Source organism: Chrysemys picta, chromosome 10 (genome assembly GCF_011386835.1).
Source record: "Chrysemys picta bellii isolate R12L10 chromosome 10, ASM1138683v2, whole genome shotgun sequence".
Taxonomy (NCBI): domain Eukaryota; kingdom Metazoa; phylum Chordata; order Testudines; family Emydidae; genus Chrysemys; species Chrysemys picta.
Genome location: NC_088800.1, coordinates 76,728,695 through 76,753,361, shown reverse-complemented (window position 1 = coordinate 76,753,361; position 24,667 = coordinate 76,728,695). Strand labels below are relative to the sequence as shown.

The following is a 24,667-nucleotide window of genomic DNA, read 5'->3' as shown; positions in this document are numbered from 1 at the left end:
TTCTCCCTGCCCTCTCTCATATATTCTAAATTTCTCACTGCCTATCTCTGTAAGCTGTTTCCAACATCCTCTCCTCCTGTCATGCCCTTTCTTTCATCTGTCTGTATCTTGCTAAGTATTTGCATCGTTGTCCTATGCTCACAAAAGGAGCTGTATGAAATGCATTGCAATGACATGACATCTCTGTAAAAAATGCCACGGTTCCTCAAACACTTGAAATACACCCTCCAGACTGTGTGGAGCAACCTTTTAAAAGAAGAAACAAATATTATGAATAGCTCCATTTTAACTGGTATGCACTGTACAGATATTTCCTTGGTTGGAAGTGTGCAAAACTGGGCATAGTCTCACAGGCGCCGGCTTTTTCCTCTGCCCGGGGGTGCTCAACCCCTGCTCAGCCCCAGGCCCTTCCCCACTCCATCCTTTCACCCAAGCCCCCACCCCCACCCTGCCACTTCTTGCCCCCGCTCTGCCCCAGGCCCCACCCCCACTCTACCCCTTCCCCTAAGGTCCCGCCCCGCCTCTTCCTGCCCAGTTCCGCGCCCCCCCTTCCCCCGAGCGCTCCCTGTCTCGGCTCCTCCCTCCCCGGCCCCCCCCCCGCCCCCAGCATGCCCTGGAACAGCTGATCCATGATGGGAGGGAGGTGCTGGGAGGGAGGGGGAGAATGGGGAGCTGGCTGCCAGTGGGTGCTAAGCACCTGCTAATTTTTTTCCATGGGTGCTCCAGCCCTGGAGTCAGTGCCTATGCATAGTCTTCATGCTGGTACGGTCTGGTATGGCGTACCGGCAAGAGCCAGTACGCTGTGCCAGACCGGACTGGCTTCCCCAGGCTGGCGATTTAAAGGGCTCGGGGCTCACCGCAGCGGCTGGAGCGCCTGGCCCTTTAAAGCGCCGCCCCAACCCCACCGCCGGAGCCCCGGGGTAGCAGCGGCAGGGCTCCAGTGGTGATTTAAAGGGCATGGGGCTCTGGCCATTGCGGGGAGCCCCGGGCCCTTTAAATCACCAGCCGAGCCTCTCTGCCGGAGCCTCGGGGTAGCGGTGGCAGGGCTGTGGTAGTTATTTAAAGGGCCAGGGGCTCCTGCCGCTGCGGGGAGCCCCCGGCCCTTTAAAGCGCAGCCCGAGCCCCACTGCCAGAGCCCCAGGGTAGTGGCGGCAGGGCTCTGTCGGCCATTCAAAGGGCCTGGAGCTCCGCTGCAGTAGCAGTAGCCGGAGCCCTGGGCCCTTTAAATTGCCCCTGAGCCCCAGGGCTCCCAGCCGCCTCTGCAGCTGGTATCTCCGGGGGTGATTTAAAGGCCCCAGGGCTCCCAGCCGCAGCTGGAGCCCCGGTCCTTTAAATCTTGATTTAAAGGGCCCGGGTATTTAAAGGCCCTGCCTCTTCCGGTTGCGGCCACGCCCCCTGCTCAGGACTCTGGCGTAAGGGTAAGTCCTTTAAGTTACTTTCTCCCCTGGGTGTTGGTTCATAAGAGGTCTGCATCCAAGACACAGTACCAAAAAGAATTTGTCAAGACTGGTCTCCCTGCAAGCTGGTAGAAAGAACTTGCTGGTTCAGCAACCACAAAATGCTTCAGTCAGCAAGGGCTCCTCCTCAAGTTTTTGTTCCTGAGGTTTGGGAGTGCATTGGTTAGAATAAGGAAAAGAAAGAAATGGTTACACTTAACTGGAAAACAAGCCAGTGCTACAGCATGGGGTGTAGAACTTTACTTTCTCTGAGGTCTTCTCTGTAACATTACCAGGTTTCCTTCCAAGAAAAAGCCCCTAAATTCATGTTAGATATCCTCATCGCCTCCCCACCATATAGCCTCCCGCAACTCAGGTGCAGTCAGGAGGGTCAGGTTTCCTACTAAAGACATATTTCTGGTTACATTACAGAGAAGATCAAAGCCAAAAGAACAAGCTTCATTATTTCTTTTGTTTTGCGTTTGTTTGCATTTCAGTTCATTTTCATTTTAATTTGTTCCATGCTCTCTTGACTTGGGAAAGGAGTTTTCCCGGCGAATATTATGTCACTTTAGCCTCCAGCTGTTGTGCTGGGACATAGTCACCCAATAATCTCGTTGGGGATAATTGCTGGTGTCTTTTCAGATCATTTTTGTGAAAGGTGACAAACTGCTTGCCAGAGTGAGATGTTAATAACACAGAGGTGCCCCTTGTTTGAAAGCCGGTGCAGAAATTACCCAATGCGGTTGTGTGAGAGTCAGAATTGTAATCGTAAGATGTGAAGAACGGATCTGTTCATTTGCATATAATTCCAGGGCTTACGTGTCATCTTTGTGTAAACCATACAATTTCCAGCGCAGTAGGGAATGTGTGCTCATAATATAGAGAGACAGGAAGATGGGCTCTCCCTCTGCATGGATCATGGTTAAAGAACTGTGTCATCTGTTTAAGGAAAATAGAAGGCAAGAGCTACTAGCAGGGAAACAGACAGCAGTATGTACTGCTCTTGTGTCCAGTTTTGTCCCATCTGAACACTATATTAGGAGAAAGGGAAAAATCTGCTTCTTCGTTGTTTCTATTGCAAATCAGGTATAATATGTTCTCTTAATTCTTATCACAGGCCGTTGGGATGTTTTTCTTGTTCTTCTGGCGGACAAAGACCTCTCAGCTGTCTTTAAACTGAGACTGATCTCTGTATGAGACATCTAGGTCAGACACACAGACCCTTTAAACTGAAGGATAGAGACTTTTCAACCTGTTGCAACTACATATGGTTCTTCCATCCTTTTTTAAGAAGGAGAGGGTTTTTGGAAAGTGTGAATGGCCCAATTAGAGGGAGTCGTTATGTGATACCGAGTCAGAGTTCTTTGAGTATTTGATTTTTATTTCTCTCTCTCTAATAAACTAGAAAGCCACTCTGCCTAGCCAATCAGCTGCCAATGATAAACTTAATAATTAGAGCCTTAGTGCCCAACTTCCAAAATTTCTAATAAAATGATATGAATATTTAATGCCCAATTATTAAATATTTAAAAATGTAAAACTGAAATAGTTTGAAAGTTAGCATGTGATGAATAATTCAAAAGTCTGAAAATGAGACTCCGCTTTTGGGCTGAGCATGATGCTACCTTATCTCCCAGCCTAGCAATTAGTTTGGGTCCTACTGCCGGTCTTGGGACAGTTGTTGCAGGATCTGTGGAGAATTCAATTCTGCATTACTAAGGGAAGCAGAATTAGTGCAGTGTGTAGTTATGGGAATAGCCCTTCACATTAACATTAACACTTCAGGATCATGTGATGGAAATACAAGATTCAAAGGCACGATAATATGATTGAAAGTCTGGCTATCCAGAAGATGGCTCTGTTACCAAGCATCTTGTCAACCTCTGGGGAAAACATGATTGTTTAACCTTACATTTTTGTCACATTCCTGCAGTTTTGCTATTTGAAAGGATTTTCCCCTGTTGCTGCTTCGCTGCTCCATGGTGAACCATCATTTTGTTCATCCTCAGCAATATTATCTTTAAAGAATTGTTTTCATAAAGTGGACTGTAGGAAGTAAAGTAGAATATGAAAAATGGACCAATAAAATGGGTGAGCACCTGCTTTTCTTTGAGCTTGAGAGAAGAGGCAAGGGCATTTTAAAGCGTGCACAAAGGAAATGTCTAGTGTAGTTAATTAGCAGATGGACCCCTTCGGGGCCCGGTTACTAGAGCATGAGGAACAAAGGAGGGTCTGGGGGGAAGTTGAACTGTTTGGTGTAAAGAGGCAGTGCTTCCTTGGTGTGAAATGTGTTTGAGGTGGTGTCACTACTTTTAAATCTCATCAAGGAGTTAAATATAAATAGAGGGATCTAATGGAGGTTGCACCTTCTCGCTGAAAAGTTCAATATGTGAGAATCTCTGTTTAAAAATAAAACAAACAAAAAAGAGTTTGCAGTGGTATTTGTTTCCTGCTGGGAGGGTAAAATGCTATGCATTTTTTCCCTCTCGATCTTCTAGGAACCACTGGCTTGCCTCCTTGCTGCTCACAGCAGAAGCAGTTCCATTAGTCTGGGGGCATGAATACAAACGAAATGCCAGTCTGACCTTTTGGCAAAACTGGCTTACCTGGGGAGTGGAGGGAGTTGTACTGGCTCTGGAAAATGAGTGCTGGAACTCATAACGATACATAAAGTCCATTAGGGGTCAGAAGGGGGATTAGTCTAATGTCTAGTGTAGCACACTTGTGTATGTCTTCAACATTTTAATTTTACTGAGGAAAATAGAAAGGAGCATAAATTCTGGCAAGTCAAGTGTAAAAGAAAAATTAGGCAGGCAAAAAAAATTGAAGAGCAACTAACAAAAGACTAACAACAAAAATTAAGAAACAGGAAGCCTAACAAACAATCAGTGGGGCCACTGGACAATTAAAGTGCTAAAGGAGCACACAAGGAAGACAGTCATTGTGGAGAAGCTAAATGAATTCTTTGCATCAGTCTTCACTGTAGAGGATGCGAGGGAGATTTCCACACCTGAGCCATGCTTTTGAGGTGACAAATCTGAGGAAGTGTCCCAGATTGAGGTGTTAATAGAGAGGAGGTTTTGGAATAGATTGATAAATTAAACTGTAATAAGTAACCAGGACCATAGGGTATTCACCCAAGAGTTCTGAAGGAGTTCAAATGTGAAATTGCAGAACTAGTAACTGTGGTATGTAACCTATCCCTTACGTCTGCTTCAGTACCAGATGACTGGAGGATAGCTAATGTGACAGCAATTTTTAAAAAAAGACTCCAGAGACAATCCTGGGAATTACAGGCGAGTAAGCCTAACTTCAGTACCAGGTAAATTGGTTGAAACTGCAGTAAAGAACAGAATGATCAAACACATGGATGAACAGAATTTGTTGGGGAAAAGTTGGGGGAAGTCTAGGTTGGATATTAGGAAAAACTACTCCACTAGGAGGGTGGTGAAGCACTGGAATAGATTACCTAGGTAGGTGGTGGAATCTCCATCCATAGAGGTTTTTAAGGCCCGGCTTTACAAAACACTGACTGGGATGATTTAGTTGGAGTTGGTCCTGCTTTGAGCAGGGGGTTGGACTAGATGACTTCCTGAGGTCTCTTCCAACCCTAATCTTCTATGATTTTATGAACACGGCTTTTATAAAGAGAAATCATGCCTCTCCAATCTATTAGAATTCTTTGAGTTGGTCAGCAAACATGTGGACATGGGCAACACAGTGGATATAATGTACTTGGACTTTCAGAAAGCCTTTGACAAGGTCCCTCACCGAAGGCTCTTAAGCAAAGTAAGTAGCCATGGGATAAGAAGGAAGGTCCTCTCAAGAATTAGTAACTGGTTAAAAGACAGGAAACAAAGGATAGGAATAAATTATCAGTTTTCAGACTGTGGAGTAGTAATAGCGGGGTCCTCCAGGGATTTGTACTGCAACCAGTGCTGTTCAATATATTCATAATGATCTGGAAAAATGGTTTAACAGTGAGGTGGCAAAATTTGTAGATGATACAAAATTACTCGAGATAGTTAAATCCAGAGTAGACTGTGAAGAGTTACAAAGGGATATCACAGCTCTGGGTGACTGGGCAACAAAATGGCAGGTGAAATTCAGTGTTGATAAATGCAAAGTAATATATATATTGGAGATCATAATCCCAGGTATACATGCAAAATGATGGGGGTCTAAATTAATTGTTACCACTCAAGAAAGGTCTTGAAGTCATCTTGGATAGTTCTCTGAAAACATCTGCTTAGTGTGCAGCAGCTGTCAAAAAAGCTACCAGGATATTAGGAACCATAAGGAAAGGGATAGATAATAAGACAGTAAATATCATGATGCCACTGTATAAATCCATGGTACCTTGAATACTACATGCAGTTCTGGTCGCCCCATCTCAAAAATATATATTAGAAATACAAAAGGTGCAGAGAAGGACAACAAAAATGATGAAGGGTATGGAACAGCTTCCACAGGAGGAGAGATTTAAAAGACTGGGACGCAGTTCAGCTTGGAAAAGAGACAACTAAGGGAGGATATGATCAACATCCATACAATCATAAATGGTGTGAAGAAAGTGACTAAGGAAGTGTTATTTACCTCTTCACATAACACAAGAACCAGGCTTAAAACCCAATGAAATTAATAGGCAACAGGTTTAAAACAAACGTAAGAAAGTACTACTTCACACAACGCACAGTCAACCTATGGAACTTGTTGCCGGGGATGTTGTGAAGGCCAAAGATATAACTGGGGGTCAAAGAACAATTAGATCTGTTCATGGAGGATAGGTCCATCAATGGCTATTAGCCAAGATGGTCAGGTATGCAACCCCATGGTCTTTTGGTATAACTACGTCTCTCCGAGCTCTGGTCAAGTGTAGGTAGTCTCTTGGTCTATCCAAGGCCGTGATCAAGTGTCTTGATGTTTTTGGTCTTTTGGCCTCGAGATGAAAACCTTGTCTTTGCTTCTGGGACCTTGAAGTGAAAAAATTCTCTAAGTTATGGAAAATCCACACTCTGTAGCAATATACTTATACTGACCTAACCCTCGGTGTAGTGCTATGTTGACAGGAGCTGGAGTACCCGCACCAACTGGAGAAGCTCTCTCATTGACAAAGGTAGCGTCTTCACTAAGCACTACAGCAGTGCAGCTGTGCCACTGCAGTGCTGTAAGCGTAGAGAACCCCTCAGCCTCTGGCTGCTGGATGCTGGTTCGTTCCCTTAGAAGAATCTGGCATTGGCCGCTGTCAGAAGACAAGATACTGGACTAAATGGACCATTGGTCTGACCAAGTATGGCCGTTCTTATGTTCTAAAATAACAAATATACTGGGTGAGGGTGGAGTTAAAAGTTTTTATCAACCTGAGTTTTTGCTAGCTGCATCCCAAGTGAGAGCCAATAACAGCTTTATTCCCCCCAGCCCAAAGCTGTTTTAGATTTCTGGGCTTAGAGAGTTGTAAATGTTTGGGTTTGGTACTACTTTATATCCCTTTGCATATACAGACAGGCTACCTTAGTATTATAGAGTCCAACCATCAACACCGGGGGAAGGAGGGGTTATTGAGAGAAAGGGAGACGTTATAACTTACACAACTTAGAAACCTATAAAAATTATCTAAAATAGCCTTTCCATAAATAGCAATGTCAGGATTTTAATGTCCAGTATCTGGAGAACTTTTTGGAGTAAAAGTAAGAGTTCTTTGTCCCTGTGGGAAGCTAGAAATTGCTCCTTTCCAATGGCATAAAGCTCCTGTCTCTAACCGTGATAAGTGATGAAGCAGTGAACTTTAAACATGCCTCTGGTGCAGGGAGCCAGAGAAAAAGGGACTAGAGATGTAGAGTGCGGCAAGGTTCTGTAGGGCCTTGAAGACCAAGATGGGATGAAAGTGATTCTAGAGTATTGTGCGACATGCAGCAGCTGACCAGGGGAAGCAGAGACTTCATACATTAGACTTTGCAGGGACAATGTCTACTCTGCGCAGTCCAGGAGCTTGCTGGGACTCTTCCCCGGCAACTGGAAGGGGGAGAGAAGGGCTGCCTAGCCTCCACTATTGCTTAACTCCTCTATACCTGCTCTATGGAGCCATGTCAGTGCGGTATTAATTTGGGAGAGGAGGTTTGGCCTGAATCTGCTCCCACTCCCAGACCTTTATGAATTGGCTGAGAAGCTGAGCAGCCTCCCTTCTCTGCGCTGACCACAGTAGCCTACTGGTCCTCAGCTTTTTCCCTACTGTGACACGCTCTGCCCCTTCCCAGATAGTAATATGGGAAGAGCAGGGTGATCACGATCCTCAGAACCCTTGCAGTAGCCATTCGATCAGGTGTAATTCTTCTGCATAGGTAGAACTCCATTTGCAAAGAGTCTTTAAACCTCTCTGATCTCTGCAACTGGAAATGGAGTTTGAAGTCCTCGTGTATATTGGTAGGGAAAACACACACAAAATCACTGGACACCTTAGAGTCAGTATTCAGGCAACCCATGGCAGTAGAGATACTTAGTTAATAAATGCTATCTTTGAAAATTCTTCCCGAAGTTATGTGAAGGGCTTGGTGGTGGATGGAGATTGTGGGGGCAGTACACAAAGGGAGGTGGAGGCTGAGCCATATAGTATATGCAGTTTAAAAATAAGCTAATGTTGACGGATAAAATAAATACCATTTAGGTCTCGATAGCTGCTCTAGTGGAAGTGAGCAGCCAGTGCCGCCTGTTTAGTTTAAAACTTTCTTTTACCTCCTAAGAAAAGTTATAATTCATGGTTGTAATGTTACAAATTGCAAGTTTCCAAAGCCTAAATCAAATCCACTAGACCATGTAGTTGTAGAGAGATATAAGCATGGTCTGGAACTGCTATGCCATTCAGATTGCATGTTCTTCCCCTCCCACTTAACCCCACCCCTGTGTGCAAACAGTCCCATAAAATCTAGCAAATTTTATTTCTAGAGAGCTGTGATCATAAACTTGGATCAGAAAATACTCTGCTCCTGTCCTATTAGCCTTTATTTAATACAGTGCAATTTATTTTTTATATGGCGTCCTTCACACAGTATCACAAACTCTTTACAGAGCGTGTCCATCATAAACTACAGCTGACAAAGGTTTCAGCCCAAGGTTTAAACAAGGGAAATGACTCTAAGGGGTCCAGGTACATGGGGCAGCACAAGAGGGTGGCAGAGCATTAAAAGGAGGAGCAGAGTGTAGGTAGATAAGAGTTAGAGAGGAATATCGGGGTAACTCAGCAGCAGCTTTGCAAACTCGGTAGGTTATTATGGAAATGCATAGAGGCAGTCTGGGTAAGTGAGAGAGGAAAAGGCTGGTGCAGTCTTGCTTCTTGGAGCCAAGAGAATAGTGCCTCTGCATCTGATCCCAGACCCTGTGAAACTGAGGTGGTGCTGACTTCCACTTCTCTGTTTCTAGAATTATGAAACTAACTAGTTCTTGTTTAACATAGAATAGGCTTGGTAAGAACTAAGCATCACTCATAGTGACGTTAGCAACCCGTTCTTAATGCAATCTTGCAAATGGAGTGGCTTAATGGCCTAGAGCAGGAGCGGGCAAGCTTTTTGCCTTGGGGACCACATCTGGGTATGGAAATTGTATGGCGTGCCATGAATGCTCACGAAATTGGGGGATGGGGTGCAGGAAGCAGGGAGGGCTCCAGCTGGGGGTGTGGGCTCTAGGGTGGGGCCAGGGATGAGGGGCTTGGGGTGCAGGAAGGGGCTGCAGGCTGGGGATGGAGCAGAGGGGTTCGGAGTATGGGAGGGAGCTCTGGGCTGAGGTACAGGGTTAGGGTGTGGGAGGGGGTACAAGCTCTAGGATGGGGGCGTGGGTTCCAGGGTGGGGCCAGAAATGAGGGGTTCAGGGTGTGGGAGGGGGCTCCGAGCTGGGCAGAGGGCTGTGGTGTGGGGGGGTTGAGGGCTCCGGCTGGGGATGAGGGGTGCAGGAGGGTGCTCCGGGCTGGGACCGAGGGGTTCTGAGGGTGGGCGGGGGATCAGGGCTGGGGCAGGGGGTTGGGGTGCGGAAGGAGGGCAAGGGTGCAGGCTCTGAGTGGCACTTACCTCAAGCAGCTCCCGGAAGCAGCGGCATGTCCCCCCCTCCGGCTCCTATGCAGAGGCACGGCAGCTCTGCACACCACCCCATCCGTAGGCGCCACCCCGGCAGCTCCCATTGGCCGCGGTTCCTAACCAATAAGAGCTGTAGAGCCAGTGCTTGGGGCAGCAGCAGCATGTGGAGCCCTGTGGCTGCCTCTATGTGTAGGAGCCAGAGGGGGAACATGCCACTGCTTCTGGGAGCTACAGCAGGCACAGAGTGGGGCAAGCCCCCGACCCCGCTTCCCCGGAGGAGCTTGAGGGCTGGATTAAAAGGTCTGATGGGCGGACATGGCCCCCGGGCTGTAGTTTGCCCACCCCTGGCCTAGAGAGAGGGAAGGGTATGGTGTTGAGTGAGATGCGTTTTGCAGTTAGCCTGTTAGAATGAGTGACCTCAGACACTCAGAAACAGAGCAGTGTAACCTTACCCAGAGTTAGTGTGTGGAGTGCAGTCATTTCTAAGCAGCTGTTTAGATCCACTCTGGTGCCTTTCTTGCTGTTCTCCAGTTCCCAGGGATGCTCTTTGGGGTGGGGTCTATAGGCAGCTCCGCAGCAGAGCCTAAGGCCATGTCTATCGTAGAGAGCTGACAGTGGCGCAACTGTACCGATGGAGCTGCGCCCCTGCAAGATCTCTAGTGTAGCCACTCCATGCTGATGGGAGAGGCTCTTCCGTCGACATAGACTGACCTAATTGAACTCCTCTAATTTGGGTCTAAAGCCAGAGCCTAAGTATTTCCATGGTGAATCTGTGGCTCATTTTCAAACTTTGTGAGCATTAAAAGCAATGGAATAAAAAGCAGTGACATTTTCAGTGTGAAAGACAAAAAACACCCACTCCATAATTTATTTATCCAAAATAGTATGAATTATTCATTAAAGTTGATGTGAGTGTTTGAAAATACAAGAAGTTTGAAGAGGAGGTATTATTAAGAGGAAGTTAATAATTCGGAGCTATTGATTTCTTAACAAATGAATGTGATTTTTCATAGAGGGTTTTTTTCTGTGGCCCTCTTCAATATAGGCTGGATTTTGTCCCGGAGTTTGCCCTGACTGCCAAGCACTCCCAGCAGTATAATTATCTAACTCATCCCCACGCTCTTTACTCTTCCTCCCTCCTCTTAGTCTTCTCCAACCAAAATAAACTGTGTTTGCAGTGCCTGAATGAAGAAAGAAGCAAGGCTTAGTCCTATCAAATATCCTTCCTTATGTTCTTGCTATCTTGTTGTCCCAGAGCCCTTCTGCACAGGATGACCTGTTGTCCCTTCTCTGGGACATGAAGTGCATCTACCCAATGTGCCATATCCATTCAAGAGCTCTACAGAGCACATCTGCAACTCCTCCTGGCCACTTTGTGAAAAAATACAGCAGTCAAACACAGTGACGGTAATGAGTGCTCCAAACATAGGGGTTTGAGTTTTCAAACGCTGTCTTTTAAAGATATAATTAAATGTAATTCTCCAAAAGTTGTGAAGGAACATGAGAGAATCAAGCCATTCACTGTTCTTGTCGGTGGTGGATAGTGTGGGTGGCAGCGATAATGCTGCCATCTGAAACCTGCTCTACTAATACACCTCCACCCTTCCCTGAATGCAGCCTCCTCTCTTGAACTGTGTCTTGAACCTTGTGCAAATTGTGGTTTAAAGCAATTTTGCCTGCCTATGATAGGGATTTGGCTGGACATCAGTGGCTGAAATCCCCAGTAGCGGTGAGGCCTAAGAATTATATGTGTGCCATCGGCTTAAACTCAGGAGCAAAGCATACAATGAGCTGTAGTTTATGTAAACATCTTAACTTGGGGCAGAAAACATTAGAAAAGACGTTAATGAACCTCCTAAAATCTGTTATTTATGAAGCTCCTGGCAGCCTTAGTCGTGGACCAGGACCCCATTTTGCTAGGTGCTATGCAAACACAGACCAAAATGACAGGCCTTGCCCCAAAGAGCATAGTCTCAGTGATCTGTTCTAGGTACTTATATGGCTCCCGTTCCTTGGAACACCTCAGAATGGTTAATGAATGTAATGTGTTTCCCTTCACAGCACCCTGGTGAGGAGGGGAGGTGCTGTTATCCCTGTTTTAGTGATGGGGAACTGAGGCATAGAGATGCTAAGTGACTTGCCCAGGGTCACACAAGAAGTTTGTGGCAGAGCAGAAAATTGAACCTGGGTCTCCCAAGTCCCAGGCTAGCACCCTAACCCCACTGTAGGAAGGCTTTTACCAACAGAGAATCACCTGGAGGGTGGAGCTATTGCAAATGTGGGCTGGGAGCCCTTGGGACAACCCTTCAAACAAATATGTTTATTAATATAAAATGCAAAGGTGGGAGAGGAAAACCAGAACTGAAAATGTTTAGAGACAGCACTGAACACAATCCTGAATGAATTTGGGAATCACCCAAGCGAGAGGCACCACTTTGGAAAGCAAGTCATGGCTGGCATTAGTTAGCAGCAGCGGACTCAGCTGAACTGATGCCGAATGTGATTTAGCTGCAAGTGTAGAAAAAGGCAAACAGGTTTTAACCCCAGTTTTTGAAACAGTGCTGAACACATTTTGTCTTTGTCTACACTTGCAGCTAAACCACATTCAGCTGCTGTATCAGTTGCTGACACATGTTATCAGCAGTATGTCATTTTCCTATTGTAGACAAAGCCCTTTGGCAGAGGCCTTAGAAGTGATAAGCCAGACCTAATGAAGAAGCCTGAAAGCATAACAAGGCTGTGAAGAGCAGCAGCAGGGAGGGGTCTGACAGGCAGGGTTAGAGGGGGAGAAAAGGAGGCTGCGCTCTAGAAATGTTAGGCTGTTACTGTATTCCGGTTAAACCTGAGATGTACCTACCTAGCTCAAGTCTTGCTGTGTATGAGACTGGACACATTATGTAAAATGCCTCCTCTGTTTTAATCTCAGAGGTAGCAGAGAAATGGTGTCTGAAGACTACCCCACTCAAGACTCCTGGTCACAAGTTCTGCACTAAGAAGTCTTCTTCCATAAGGTGTCCTGCTTGCAGGGCTGCAGTCCAGGGGGCACCCGGCACATGCATAATGACTATGATGAGAAATTAGTTTAAAGGACAAAAAGGGACCAAGATCCTAACTGTTCATTATATCAGCGAGTAGCAAGAGACCTCAGTTGTGTACAGAGCCATTTATCTAGTTCATGAATTAGAGCCCTGTCCACCTCCTGAGTTTATAAAATTCAGCCAAGACATACTTTAAGATCTGCAGGAAAGAGGCATATTTACTTCTCCAAGGCTGTCCTGTGTTTATTAGAAATTTTTAATTTTATCCACGTTGGATATCTGAGATATATTAAAGCCAATGCCGTCTCTGACAGTGGTGAAATATGACCACTGAAATGTGGTCAGTGAATTTTTACTTTCATATGTAGGATTTTATCCTTAACAGTTCTGTTTTAGGAATGCAAAGCTGAATGAAGACTGGGAGAATATTGAGGTCAGAGCTGCCAATTAACCTCTTGATTTCAGAGGCTGATTACTCCATTAATCAAGGGGCCAGAAGCAACAAAGATGACGGGAAGGGTTGTAGCTGCAGAATAACAATCCCACGAAGGACTGATTTATGTCATACAGTGATGAATGTGGAAGAAAGGGAAGGGCGGGTGGTCAGGGATGCACCGACTTCTCAGGTTCACAAGCAGGTGCAATGTATCAGCAAGAGGGCCTCTTGTGCTTGTGAACAGGGTTTTGTAGTACCTCACTTGCTTTATCTCCCTTCCAGGATCAGTAGTTTCCTTTCATAGCAGTGCCTCAGTGAGTAAGTTTTCACAATAAATGTCCCTCCTGGGCAGTTAGATTTGAAGTCGGGTTGGGGCATAGGGGTGGTGGATTAAATAACGTGGCGTCTGAGGGCTCGTCTACATGGGGACATGCAGAAAAGTTAAAACAAAGTAACAAAAAGTGTGACATTAAAGTGCATTAGTATAAGCACATTATATCCTGTGTGGATGCCCTCAGAAGTAAAGTGGACTTAGGCTATGTCTACACGTAAAATGCTACAGTGAAGCTCACGACAGCAACAGGAGGGGTTTTCCCATTGCTATAGTTAATCCACCTCCCTGAGAGGTAGTAGTTAGGTCGACAGAAGAATTCTTCCATCTGCCAACACTGTCTACAGCGGGGGCTAGGTCGGCATAGCTACGTCGCTCGGGGATGTGAAAAATCCACACCCATGAGAGACGAAGCTATGCTGATGTAAGTTTTCAGTGTAGATCAGCCCTTCTTTTGCTTTAGCTTAATTCACTTCTAAATTAAGCTAGACTGAATTAAGGCCATTTTAATTCAGAATAAGTGTGTCCACACAGGGATTTAATGCAGATTTCAGGGCGTTAGAGCTGTGCACCGGCTCCGCTCCAGCTCCAGGCAAAAACCTGCAGCTCCACTGCTCCGGAGCTGCTCCACACTCCAAAGCCCTGGTTTAACTAATCCACTTTAAATGTTAGTTGTCTTAACTTTCCTGAGCTGTCCTAATGTAGACCCTTTTGGCCCACCTGAGATGCTTTAATGAAACACTGTAGAATATAAGGGGATGCTGAAGCCCGACGAGGTGTCTGCATATGATCTGAGGTTCAGGTGAACCTTGGGTACACCTTGGCCCTTCCTAAGTTGTGATTTCTGAACATCAGTGTCAAAGAGAAGGCAGGAGATTTTTGAATGAGTCTATTGGTTTGTTGTTAAAAAGCATGAGCCTTTTCTTAACCCTGGACTGCAGTGTTGATACAACAGGCTGACTTGGAAAGCGTCTCCAGTGTATATTTAAGTAAAGCCAATTCCTGCAATTAATGGGGGATAAATTGAGGTTTAGTTACTCAGAAGACACCTTTGGTGAAAGATTCTTGGTAATTGTTATGTATGCTCTTGAAGGATTCACAGCGGTAGCAGCTCTCTTTGGAGTATTAAAATACATGGGTGAGTGGCAGACAGCCCCTACGGGCCTCTTTTCCAGAGACTAGTCCAGTTAAGGCAGCAAACTGGAAGAGACAATGGTGTTCTTCAGGCATTTTGTAACAATAAAACCCCCTTCCACAAATCTTAAGGGATTGCTAGACAGTTTGACAATTTGAGATCAAAGCACTTACAGTCAAGTCAGGTGTGCACTGGAAAAGATTTCCCCTATTACCGGCTTCCTCCAGACACATTTCTGTACAGTTGTATCTGCAACTGACTAAAGAATAACAGCTTTTCTACTGTCCTGCCTCTCCGAAACTTAAACAGTTGTCTTGGGATCTGTAAAGGAAATAAGAACAGAGGAGGGGAGAGTACGGTATATCTTTGAATTTTTGTAGATCATTGCTAAAAGGTAAACCCAGCAAACCCACCCCACTCCCACGAAAAATGGTCTGTCTCTCAGATCCCAATTTAACTTTTTCTAATGACCCTAAAGTACATAGCTCAGCCCCATATCATCCTTCCTGAGCTGGGAGAGGGCCTCTCAGCTCCTGACTTCTCATACCTTGCTTGCTTGTTCTTTGAGTAACCCTTTCATCTCATTTGGCTTGGCTAACACCCTAATTACAATGCAAGATCCATTTTGTGCTAATGTAACTTATACCAAGATACCCTTTTTTTGCTCTCTTCCCTTTCCTAGAGCTGAAGAAGCAAGTGGAGAGTGCAGAACTGAAAAACCAACGGCTGAAAGAGGTTTTCCAGACCAAGATCCAGGAGTTTCGCAAGGTGTGCTACACACTGACAGGATACCAGATTGACATTACTACTGAGAACCAGTACCGGCTCACCTCCATTTATGCTGAGCACCAAGGGGACTGCTTGCTCTTTAAGGTAGGCCTGTATTTCCCCCACCCCACCTGACTCTTTGGGGTAATTGTGATCAGCATGCCAGAATGCTCTCTCCATTCTAATTGCCGAGAAATGTCAAGTTAGTAGCTCCTCTTTGACTGTTCCTCTTTGACTGCCTCCTGTATTTGAATACAATGAGAGTGGAGATGCTTCCTCCTTTTAAAGAATTTTGTGAGAAGACTTTGGGTCTAATTCTTCCTCTCACGTATACCAGAGTAAATTGGGAGTAATTTAGGCTATGTCTGTACTTAAAATGCTATAGCGGCACAGCTGCAGCACTGCAGTGTTGATGTTCATTACAGCGACAAAAGAATTCCCCCCTTTGCTGTGATTAATCTGCCTCCCCTGGAGGTGGCAGGTAGGTGGATGGAAAAACTCTCCCGTCAGCTTAGCACTGTCTACACAGGGGTTAGGTCAGCAAAGCTAGGTCTCTCGGTGGGCTGGGGGGGGGGAGGGAGAGAATGGGTTTTGAGAGACGTAGCTATGCCAATGTATGTTTTCAATGTAGACCAGCCCTCAATCAAAGTCAGTAGAGTTACATCAGTTGAAAGGAAAGGAGAATATATCTATGCATGATGCTCCAGGAACCTAGCCTCAGAACTCACCATTTTCTACCATCAGAGAGATGTGCCACATCTTCATATCCTCTAACCTGGCCAGAAGGATGTGTGTTTAGCAGTTTACTCTTTATGCTTAATCCTGCGTCAGTGTGGGGAGAGGACTAAATGACCTCTGAACATCTCTTCCTGCTAGCTCTACAATTCTCTGATTCTGTTACCCAGGCCAGGGCCTCATTCATTCATCTGCTCCAACATTTCAGGCTATTGTTTCAAGTGGAGCTTTCTCCTGGGTTTAGTTGCAATATCCAGTGCTTGAGGGACATTCTGACAATGTGGAATTACTAAAGCATTGAATGTGTCAGAGCTCAACAAAAGAAAATCTTAGTTACAGAAGATGAGCGAGAGGGTTGTTAGTTCAGACATCAGCAAGCCATTTACGTGCCATTTATTTACCCAAGATTAGTTGGAATGTAAAACCAGTTGCCAAAGCCAGCTACAGAAATAAGTTTCTGTATACGTTGTTCCCCTTTTACAAATCTTTATGAACTGCTGGAGTACTGAGGATTTTTTAATTAGCTGGTTTGAACTGGCTGAGCAGTTTTCTGGCAAGAAGGGAGTGGTGGGGAATAGACATAGGCACTGAGGGCTGTTTATACGTTCTAGGTTAATAGAAGGTTATTTTGTAGTGCTTTCCAATGGAAATTGTTTATGATGTGGTCTTCCGCCACACCACACTCTTCATCGCATCCTTTTCTCCTTACAGTCCTAAAAGTCACTTCTTTAAGGAGTCTTATAAACTGTAGCCTTGTAACAGGGTAGCTGGCTCATTACATGAAACTGGGCTCAGTTCTCCTGTTCTAGTCCAATGCTCCCAGTTGTGCCAGTTAAGAGGGTGGGACAGCACCTGGGGGCTATAAAAGGTCAGTCAGAAGTTAGACAGGAGCGGGGCAGGAGATGAGACCTGCCAGAGACGGAATATGGTTCTTGGGAGAAGGCTGAAGGCAGGAGAGTGGCAAGAGGGGTCTGCTGGCTACAGTCTCCAAGCCACAGAGCTGGGGCAGATGGCTGGAGAAGGCTGAAGGCAGGAGGATCAGCAGAGAGAGATACCTGCTGGTTCCAAGCTGAAGAGCTGGAACCAAGCAACACAGAGGACTGAAGGAAGGGAGAGCAGGAGAGGGGCTCATCCATAGTCACCTTCTTGCTGAAGAGCTGCACCCAAGGACCAGTAAGAGGGCCAGGGGGAGAGAGTGATCCTCCCCTGGCAAGGATTCTCCTAGCACAGAGACTGTGGGCATTCCTATTGGGAAGAGTGAGATTGCACCCCAGAAAGAAGGTCTGAGGTGGTTGCTGTCTTGGCAGAGTGACGGAAGAGGACGTATAAGGAGCCTAACCATGACAGAAGACACTAGGCCATGGTGAGAACAAGGACTATATGCACGTGGATGATAGGGACTATGGTTTGGGATTTTTGTTGTAGACTTTGTACAAGGTTGTTGTAATAAACTGACCCCCGTAGCAGTATTTTTTAAGTAAGTGCCTGAAGCGGAGTCCATTGGGTTACCCAAAAGGGAAACTGAGTAGAGGGTCCACTTGCGAGGCTGCCCTGAGGCCCCGAGAGGGCACCTGGAAGGAGGCCACTCGTTTGCAAGCCCAGATAAATGTATTTTGAGAAAACTCAAAGCGATATAGCACACGGGGTGCATGCAGGACTCCACCATGCAAAGGCAAAGCCTTCTTATGCTTTTCTTCCTCTTGCCTGCCCCCGTGTCGTCATCTCCTCTTCTTGTCTTGTCTTACATTGAAATCTCTAGGGCAGAGACTCATCTCTGTTTCTGGGAAGTGCCATGACATCTATAGCACAAATAAGTAATATAACATTCTGATGCCCTTTGATGGGAAGTGCCATAGTGATCTGGCTATATGGCTAAGCTTTGGATACTGTCTTCCATATGCGACTGTTATCTCATAGGCAGCAGTCTTGGGTCGCTATATTAGATAGCTGAGGTGTGTCGTCAGAAGCATCAAACAATTTAGTTACACCCTTACACTGGTTTAATACCATGGGTTTTATTTGAACATACAGTAAAACGCCTGCATCCTAATCTTCATGCTCCTCCTATCACGATGCATAAGACTCTTACTGCTATTTTTTGTCATTCTGTTCTAAATCGTGAAGTGATATAATTAAAAACAAATCATGAAAAGCAGCCCACATCTCCCCTAGTGTCTCAGTGTTGGTGAGAGCGCCTTGCCCATCACAGCAAGTGTTAACAGCCTAAGTTTACAGTGCAAGCGGGAGCGCTTTCTCCCTTATAGAAAGTAGGCAGCACTAACGCATCCTAGACCCGGGAGGTCACAGAGTTTTACAGAGGAGCACTTCCCCCCATCCCATGGCAACTGCAATTAGCACATAAAATCATATCCACTCCCAGTTGATCCCATGAAGGCATGTGTCTTGTTTACGGGAAGGAAGAGGATGCTGGAGAAATTCAGTAATGGAGGAGGTGCAAGCAAAACTTGCAAGGATTCAGCTTCAGCAGACTTCAGGCCAGTGTGTGCAGGGCCCGAGTCTTATTTTGTTTGGTCACGAGATTAATAGTTTCTTGTCACTATACATTGGAGCTCCGAAACAAAACCCACCAGTCACAAGGCATTAACAGTGAAAATGAAGACAGAAGTGAGGAACCTGGGTAGGAACTAGGATGAGGCCTAACAACAGTAAGATGCTTGGCTTCACAGCTTCTGATTTTGTCCTGGACCACCTGGGGAAGAGAAGCTGCAGAAGGAGAACACTCTGCCTCTAGGAAGAAGCAGCATCTTGTATCACTTTGGAGAAACTATCCTTGGACAACCAAGGAGAAGCCATGTCCCACCCTTCTTGGCTGGAAGGCACTTCACATGCATCAGATCCCTGAGGACACCTTCACCCCTTCCAGAGAACAGTTGGCAGCTAAGATGGAGCAATGAATTCATATAATAACCTTAACACCTCTGGAATCCTATGTTCAAACGTGTCTTGTCATAAGTTAAATGAATATGGCTCATCCCGGCTCCTAATGTCTTTGACCACATTATACCCAGCACCATATAATTTGGTACAGCTAACAGCGTTTTCTGTAAAGAGGGCAATGGCTTACTAGCAGAGATGTTACAGGCAGGTCAGGGCTGAGTGCATTAGCAAACGGTGTATGGGAAGATTGCACATTGCCCACCTGAATTATAGCGACCCAGTGTCCTCATTCATTTACCTCCAAATTCTTCTTCACGCCGTGCCAAAATAAACTGGCCAGTTGTTGGAAAATACTAAGTGAGCAGAGACTCTTATCGCTAAATACTGATCTTGCTTTACTTTCTTCACTTACGGCTTCATTCCCAGGGGTTTCCGTAGAACTAAATTGGATGTCACCAGACATGGCAGGAGAAGTTTAGAGCTCCACCATTTTCAGGAGGCACTCTTCCAGAACAGTCTCCCAGAACGGTTGATTGATTTATAGGGCTTCCCTTGCATGTTGTACCTCACGTCCCAAAGATGAGGAATGGGTTGCCTTTGTATAAGAAGAGCAGATTTGAAATTCCTGTGACAACAGAAGCCCCGCAATAAAATCGTGGAATGTTTCTCATGTCTTAACCAGTTGCATCCCCAAAATCTATTATTCAGATTAAGAGCAAAATATATACATCCAATTCTTTCTTGGGTGAGTACAGACTGCTGATGCCCAGATATACAATAAGGCTTGGATCCTGATCATGGCTTCTCAGTGGGGTTGTAAGTTTATGCTGTAGAATCTCTGAGCTGTAACTGACTGTGGGTGTTTGTGTGCATTGCATTAAGCTGGAGAGGTCACAAAGCAGGAAACACTGTTTGTATTTATTTCACTCAGGCAATTTATGGTGCAGGTTCTGTATAATTAGGACCAAACAAGTCCCTTCACACTTTACAAGCTTCTGCAGCTTGTCTGTAAACTTTAGGGCACGTTTCAGTAATACAGCTGGTGGCATTTAATTTTCATTGAAACTTGAGGAGTCAGCTATGCAAGAGTAGCTACTGTAATGGATGTAACCCCTTCATAGCAGAATGATGTGTGAGGTATTTCCAGGCAGAATTTTCCTCCGTTGCGGTTGGCCACACTGGCTTGTATGCTGTAACTTTCCAATCAGTTCATGATGTAGAAAGTGGCTGCTGAGGTGTGTGTTAGAGCAGCAGTGAACGTGTTAATTCAGAATGACTCGCTATGAGAATAAGAGACTGTCCATAAATGAACACTGAATTCCAATGAATTTTTTATCAATGCATATTGGAGATCCCTATAGACACAACAGATGAGCTCATCAAGATGAAGGATGTTACAATGATTTTCAGAACCCCTGCATGTGTGCGCACATAGGCTGGAGCATCTCAGACTTCACAGCCCTCTCTCTCTCTTTAATTAAATGCTATGAAAAGTCATGTACAGACTCCTTACCAGTAGTTTAGTTTCAGATGATTTTGCAGAAGGTAATGCATTATAATTATTGGGTTACTTGGCAGTTTCATATTCTGTCACTGTCGCTGGTTCATTAGATACTTTCGTTTGTAATGCATATTCTTTGCTTTCTGCCTGTAATATAGCTCTAGTCCAGGCAGCCCAACAAGAGCTACACGGGCTGCACTTAGTTTACTTACTGCCTTCATTTTTCCTGCACTAATCAATTTCTATATAACAAATCTGTTATATCTGATGCCTATTTCTAAACAAACAAATATTAAATAACCAAGAGAAACTGCCAAGAGTAAGCTTAGTTGAATTTTTATTAAGCCGAAGGGTGGGTCACTATAGCTTAATTGAGCACATATATATATCATGCTGTTTACCCTGTTCGCGGGGTGGATTCTAAACAAGCAGTGGGAACAGGGAGAAAACAGCAGGGGAAATTGTTAGAGGCAAAAAAAAAGGCTTTGGTATGAAGAGAGATTGAAAAGATTTTCGGATTGTTTAGAGAAGTGATGAGTCAGAGTGGTCTGAGAGGCACACGCAGTAACGAATGGTACAGAGAAGATAAATTGGGGGCCTTTATTTACCCTTTCTGTATTAGGTAAGAGCATGGGACTATCAAAAGAAGCTGAAAGACAATACATTTAAAACTGATGACGGGAAATCCTTTCTTACACAGTGGAACCCACTGCTACAAGGTACTGTTAAAGCCAAGACCTCAGTGAGAGTTAGAAAAGCATCAGACATTTATGCAGCCCAAATGAGAACATCGGTCTTTACATTAGGTAAGAAAAAGGGATATATAAACCCCTTTGCTTCAGGGCATAAAGCCATTCCCTAACTGAGGAGGTTAGGCAAAACGTCCAAAATTGTCTCCTACACCATTTCTTGCATCGTCTTCTGAAGCATCTGGCCCTGGCTACCGCTGTTGATGGGGTACTGGGCTAGATGGGCCACTGGGCTGATCCAGTATGACAATTTCCATATTCCTATGTGAAATTTGACAGTGTTGAGAAACCTTGATGGTTTCAGGTTCTCTGCTTGCTCAAAAAAGGCCAGACCAAATTACCTAATAATCCTTGTATTAATTATTTGGGCCCTATTTTGTTGACAAGCAAGTTAAAATCTCTCTAATTTTTTTTGTTATCACAGTGAGGTTACGTTCCTGATCTGGTAAATATCAGCCTATCAGTTTCTCATTCTCCCTTATTTTCCATATCCTCAGAGTCTAATCCTCTAGGATGGGGAGCTCTACCTGGTTCCACCTCTTAGTTATGATGTTCTTTGCTGCCAAACTTATCATAAGCGAGCACAGCTCCCCATAATGATTCATTGGGAAGCATCCCCGAGATGGAGCTTTTATGGGTTTAAAAGGCGACTCCCCAAGATTTTCGAGAGAAAATAAAAACGGAAGCATTGTGACTTCGTATGAGAAGAATGCTAGACAGCATGGGGCTGGCACTGCTCGCTGCAAATAAAACCTTTCTTCGAGTCCAGGTGGAGTGGGTTTCATGGAGTAATATAAAACCAGCAACTTCTTTGAACCACACTTGTTTAAGTCGTTATTTAAAGGACTGGATTTGCAGATGCATAAAAAGCCGCCAGCCCTACAAAACTTCATGGCAATCTGAAGAGCTAAAGCTGGCTTCTCATGTGGTTTACTTTTATTTACTGAAGCAGAGTGAAGGGGGTGGAAAGAATAAAAGTCACTGCACTTTGGAGGCTCTTTGATGGAAGAAGGGCAGTCAGTAAGGCCAGACACAGGCTGTATGCTAATTGTCAATGTGGACTGTTGAAGTGTAGCTATTATGGTGCTGCTAAGGACTGGACACAGGGAGCAGCTATAGGTAACTTAACAGAAACTTGTTTTGCTGATCTTTACTTCCGTTCTGTCTGTGGTAATCATTGCCCCTCCAGCTCCCTTCTCTGAGAGTTTCCCCTCCTTTGCTTACTGCTTATAGCATTTAAGGCTGGTTGATTGATTTAGAGATTTGACAACTGTAAGCAGAATCAGTCCCCTTCCCAATAGTGCTTAATGCTAAATTCTCATCCCTTTTCCTCTCTCAAAATGCATGTGAATTCTGACGTGCATGCAATAAAGAGATTTTCCCATGTGTGATGAAAATTTCCATCAGGAGGATGAACAGTGTTGATAGCCTAGGTAGTTCACATAAAGTCTTATTGATTGTTTTTGTTTCTATTACCTTCACAGGGTACAACATTCCATGCAAATTGAAATAGTCCCTTTGCAGGGACGCACGTGTTACAAAGCCAAAACATAAAACAATCTAAAAGTATTAAGTATCAGGGGGTAGCCGTGTTAGTCTGTATCTACGGAAACAACAAGGAGTCTGGTGGCACCTTAAAGACTAACAGATTTATTTGGGCATAAGCTTTCGTGAGTAAGCTTTCGTGCATCCGAAGAAGTGAGGTTTTTACTCACGAAAGCTTATGCCCAAATAAATCTGTTAGTCTTTAAGGTGCCACCAGACTCCTTAGAAGTATTAAAATAACCAATAGTAAGATAGGAGACATGATTCATAGCAAATGTGGACTTGTGTGTATTGAATGGAGAAGCCGTGAGTGAGCTGTGCATTCCCAGAGAGTGCTAATAAAACCTTTATATCGCACCCTCATGCATCCTGTGTGCAATACTATGTAGATATGCCATGTTACAGACCAGAGAGCAGCATAAAAACCTCAGAAAATGACCTAAATTAGCTGTTCTATGTCTAAAAATGATATGGCGAACAGAGTTGCTGCTTCCTGCCACTTTGCCACCCCTCACGGCCCACTCGCCCCATGACAGCCCAGCTTCTCTCCCTGAACCCCCAGACCCCCACTCACCCCCTCCATGCCACCTGCAGGCCTAGCCTGCCTTTTTGGTGTCCCCAGAGTTAGGAGTGGTGCGGTGCCCCTGTAGGACTAAATGGACTAAGGGAAGCAGGCTGCGCACCCTCAGTGAGCAGTAGTAGCATTGTCAGCTTTGGAACTAAATGAGGTTATAGTGAATGAGAAGAATAACGTTGCGGTTAAGTTACATACCATGAAAAGCTGCCCTATGTCTGAGCTGCTACCAGAATGTGTGTGGAGTCAGTGTGACTCTCATGGGTTAGCTAGAGGGATCCAGAAAAACATTAGAATTCAGGGGATGTTTCAAAAAGGGCTCGTTTTTAAATATTTCCTCTGGCAAAGTTATTTAGTCTTTGACCTAGAAATTAGAGTAGAAATTTCAACTAGCCTAGGAAAAAGTAGTGGGTTAAAGTGGGAGACAAAATGCAACCATTTATGTGTGAAATAGACAGTTTTAATCCTTCTTTAAGTACAAATCTCAATGCAGCCTTAACTGTAGAGTAGCTAGGGCCCCTCCATAATTACTGTATATGTCTCACGATGAGCAGTGTAATAAGTGGATTGTTTTTCCCCATCTGCCCTTCCTCTCTGAGTGTTGTGCTTGCTCGTTATAGGTGGGTGACGTGAGCTGTCAGTGGTGTGGAAGCTCTGGGGCTGTGTACATGTGCTTAGCATGCTTGCAAGATCAATTACCTCCACTTTGAACTCACCAATAAGTGTCCTTCAGTAGCATGTCCCCAGCTGTTCCTTTCTTTTTGCATCTCTCTCTTTCCCCTCCTCCTCTCTCCTGGGTGAGTCTCAAGAGTGAAAAGAAGTCACAGTTTTGATAGAGTGCTGTTCTTTCAGCAGCCGTCTCGCGCTCTTGCACACACAATCAAAAATAGCAGTGGTGCTCATCGGTAGAGCAGGACAGGCAGAGAGGATTGATTAGAGATTGCAGGCCTCTATTAACTCCTCATTCTTGTTAATTACACGTTATTTTATTTTTATATTTTGTTTTTCAATTTCCCTGTGTGGTTTCTGAGGATTTAGTTTCTCCTCCGCTCCAGGAGGCACACGCCATTTGTGTGTGAGCGTGATGCGTTAATGCCAAATCTGCTGCATTAGAATTGCAGCAAAGGTCAGCCAGGAATTTTTGTGGTCTCCGAAATCAACAGCTCTAAAACAGGATATAGCAATCAGTCTGTTGGGGTTATATGAGTAAATAGTGTATTTAAACCTATGCGGCATCCCCCATACCTGCCTTCATTCCACATTGGTACATTGCTTTAATTCTTGCTCCGTCTTCATCTTGCTCCAGTCACTGCGTGCTCCAGTTCCTGCCCCAATCTCGATCTGACTGCAAGTGTTTCTTCCTGAAATAATTTCCCTTCCTCCTGACTGAGTCTTAAGTGTGTATTTTTTTTCCCTTTTAAACTAGTCTGATCACCTCAAGAATAGCAGAATCCAAAG

General features: G+C 45.0%; 1 protein-coding gene across 16 annotated transcripts in view; it reads left to right on the top strand.

Moving 5' to 3' along the window:
* Positions 1-24,667, top strand: part of MAD1L1 (mitotic arrest deficient 1 like 1) — a 529,111-nt gene that overhangs the window by 391,898 nt on the left and 112,546 nt on the right. For 7 of the 16 annotated variants that reach the window (XM_065560101.1, XM_065560095.1, XM_065560102.1 and 4 more), the window contains one exon: positions 15,122-15,312. In XM_065560101.1, the coding sequence (XP_065416173.1) occupies positions 15,122-15,312 (191 nt within the window). Of the gene's footprint in view, positions 1-15,121; positions 15,313-20,963; positions 22,679-24,667 lie in introns of those variants that run through there. The other 9 variants (XM_065560090.1, XM_065560103.1, XM_065560088.1 and 6 more) reach the window with 5 other exon arrangements.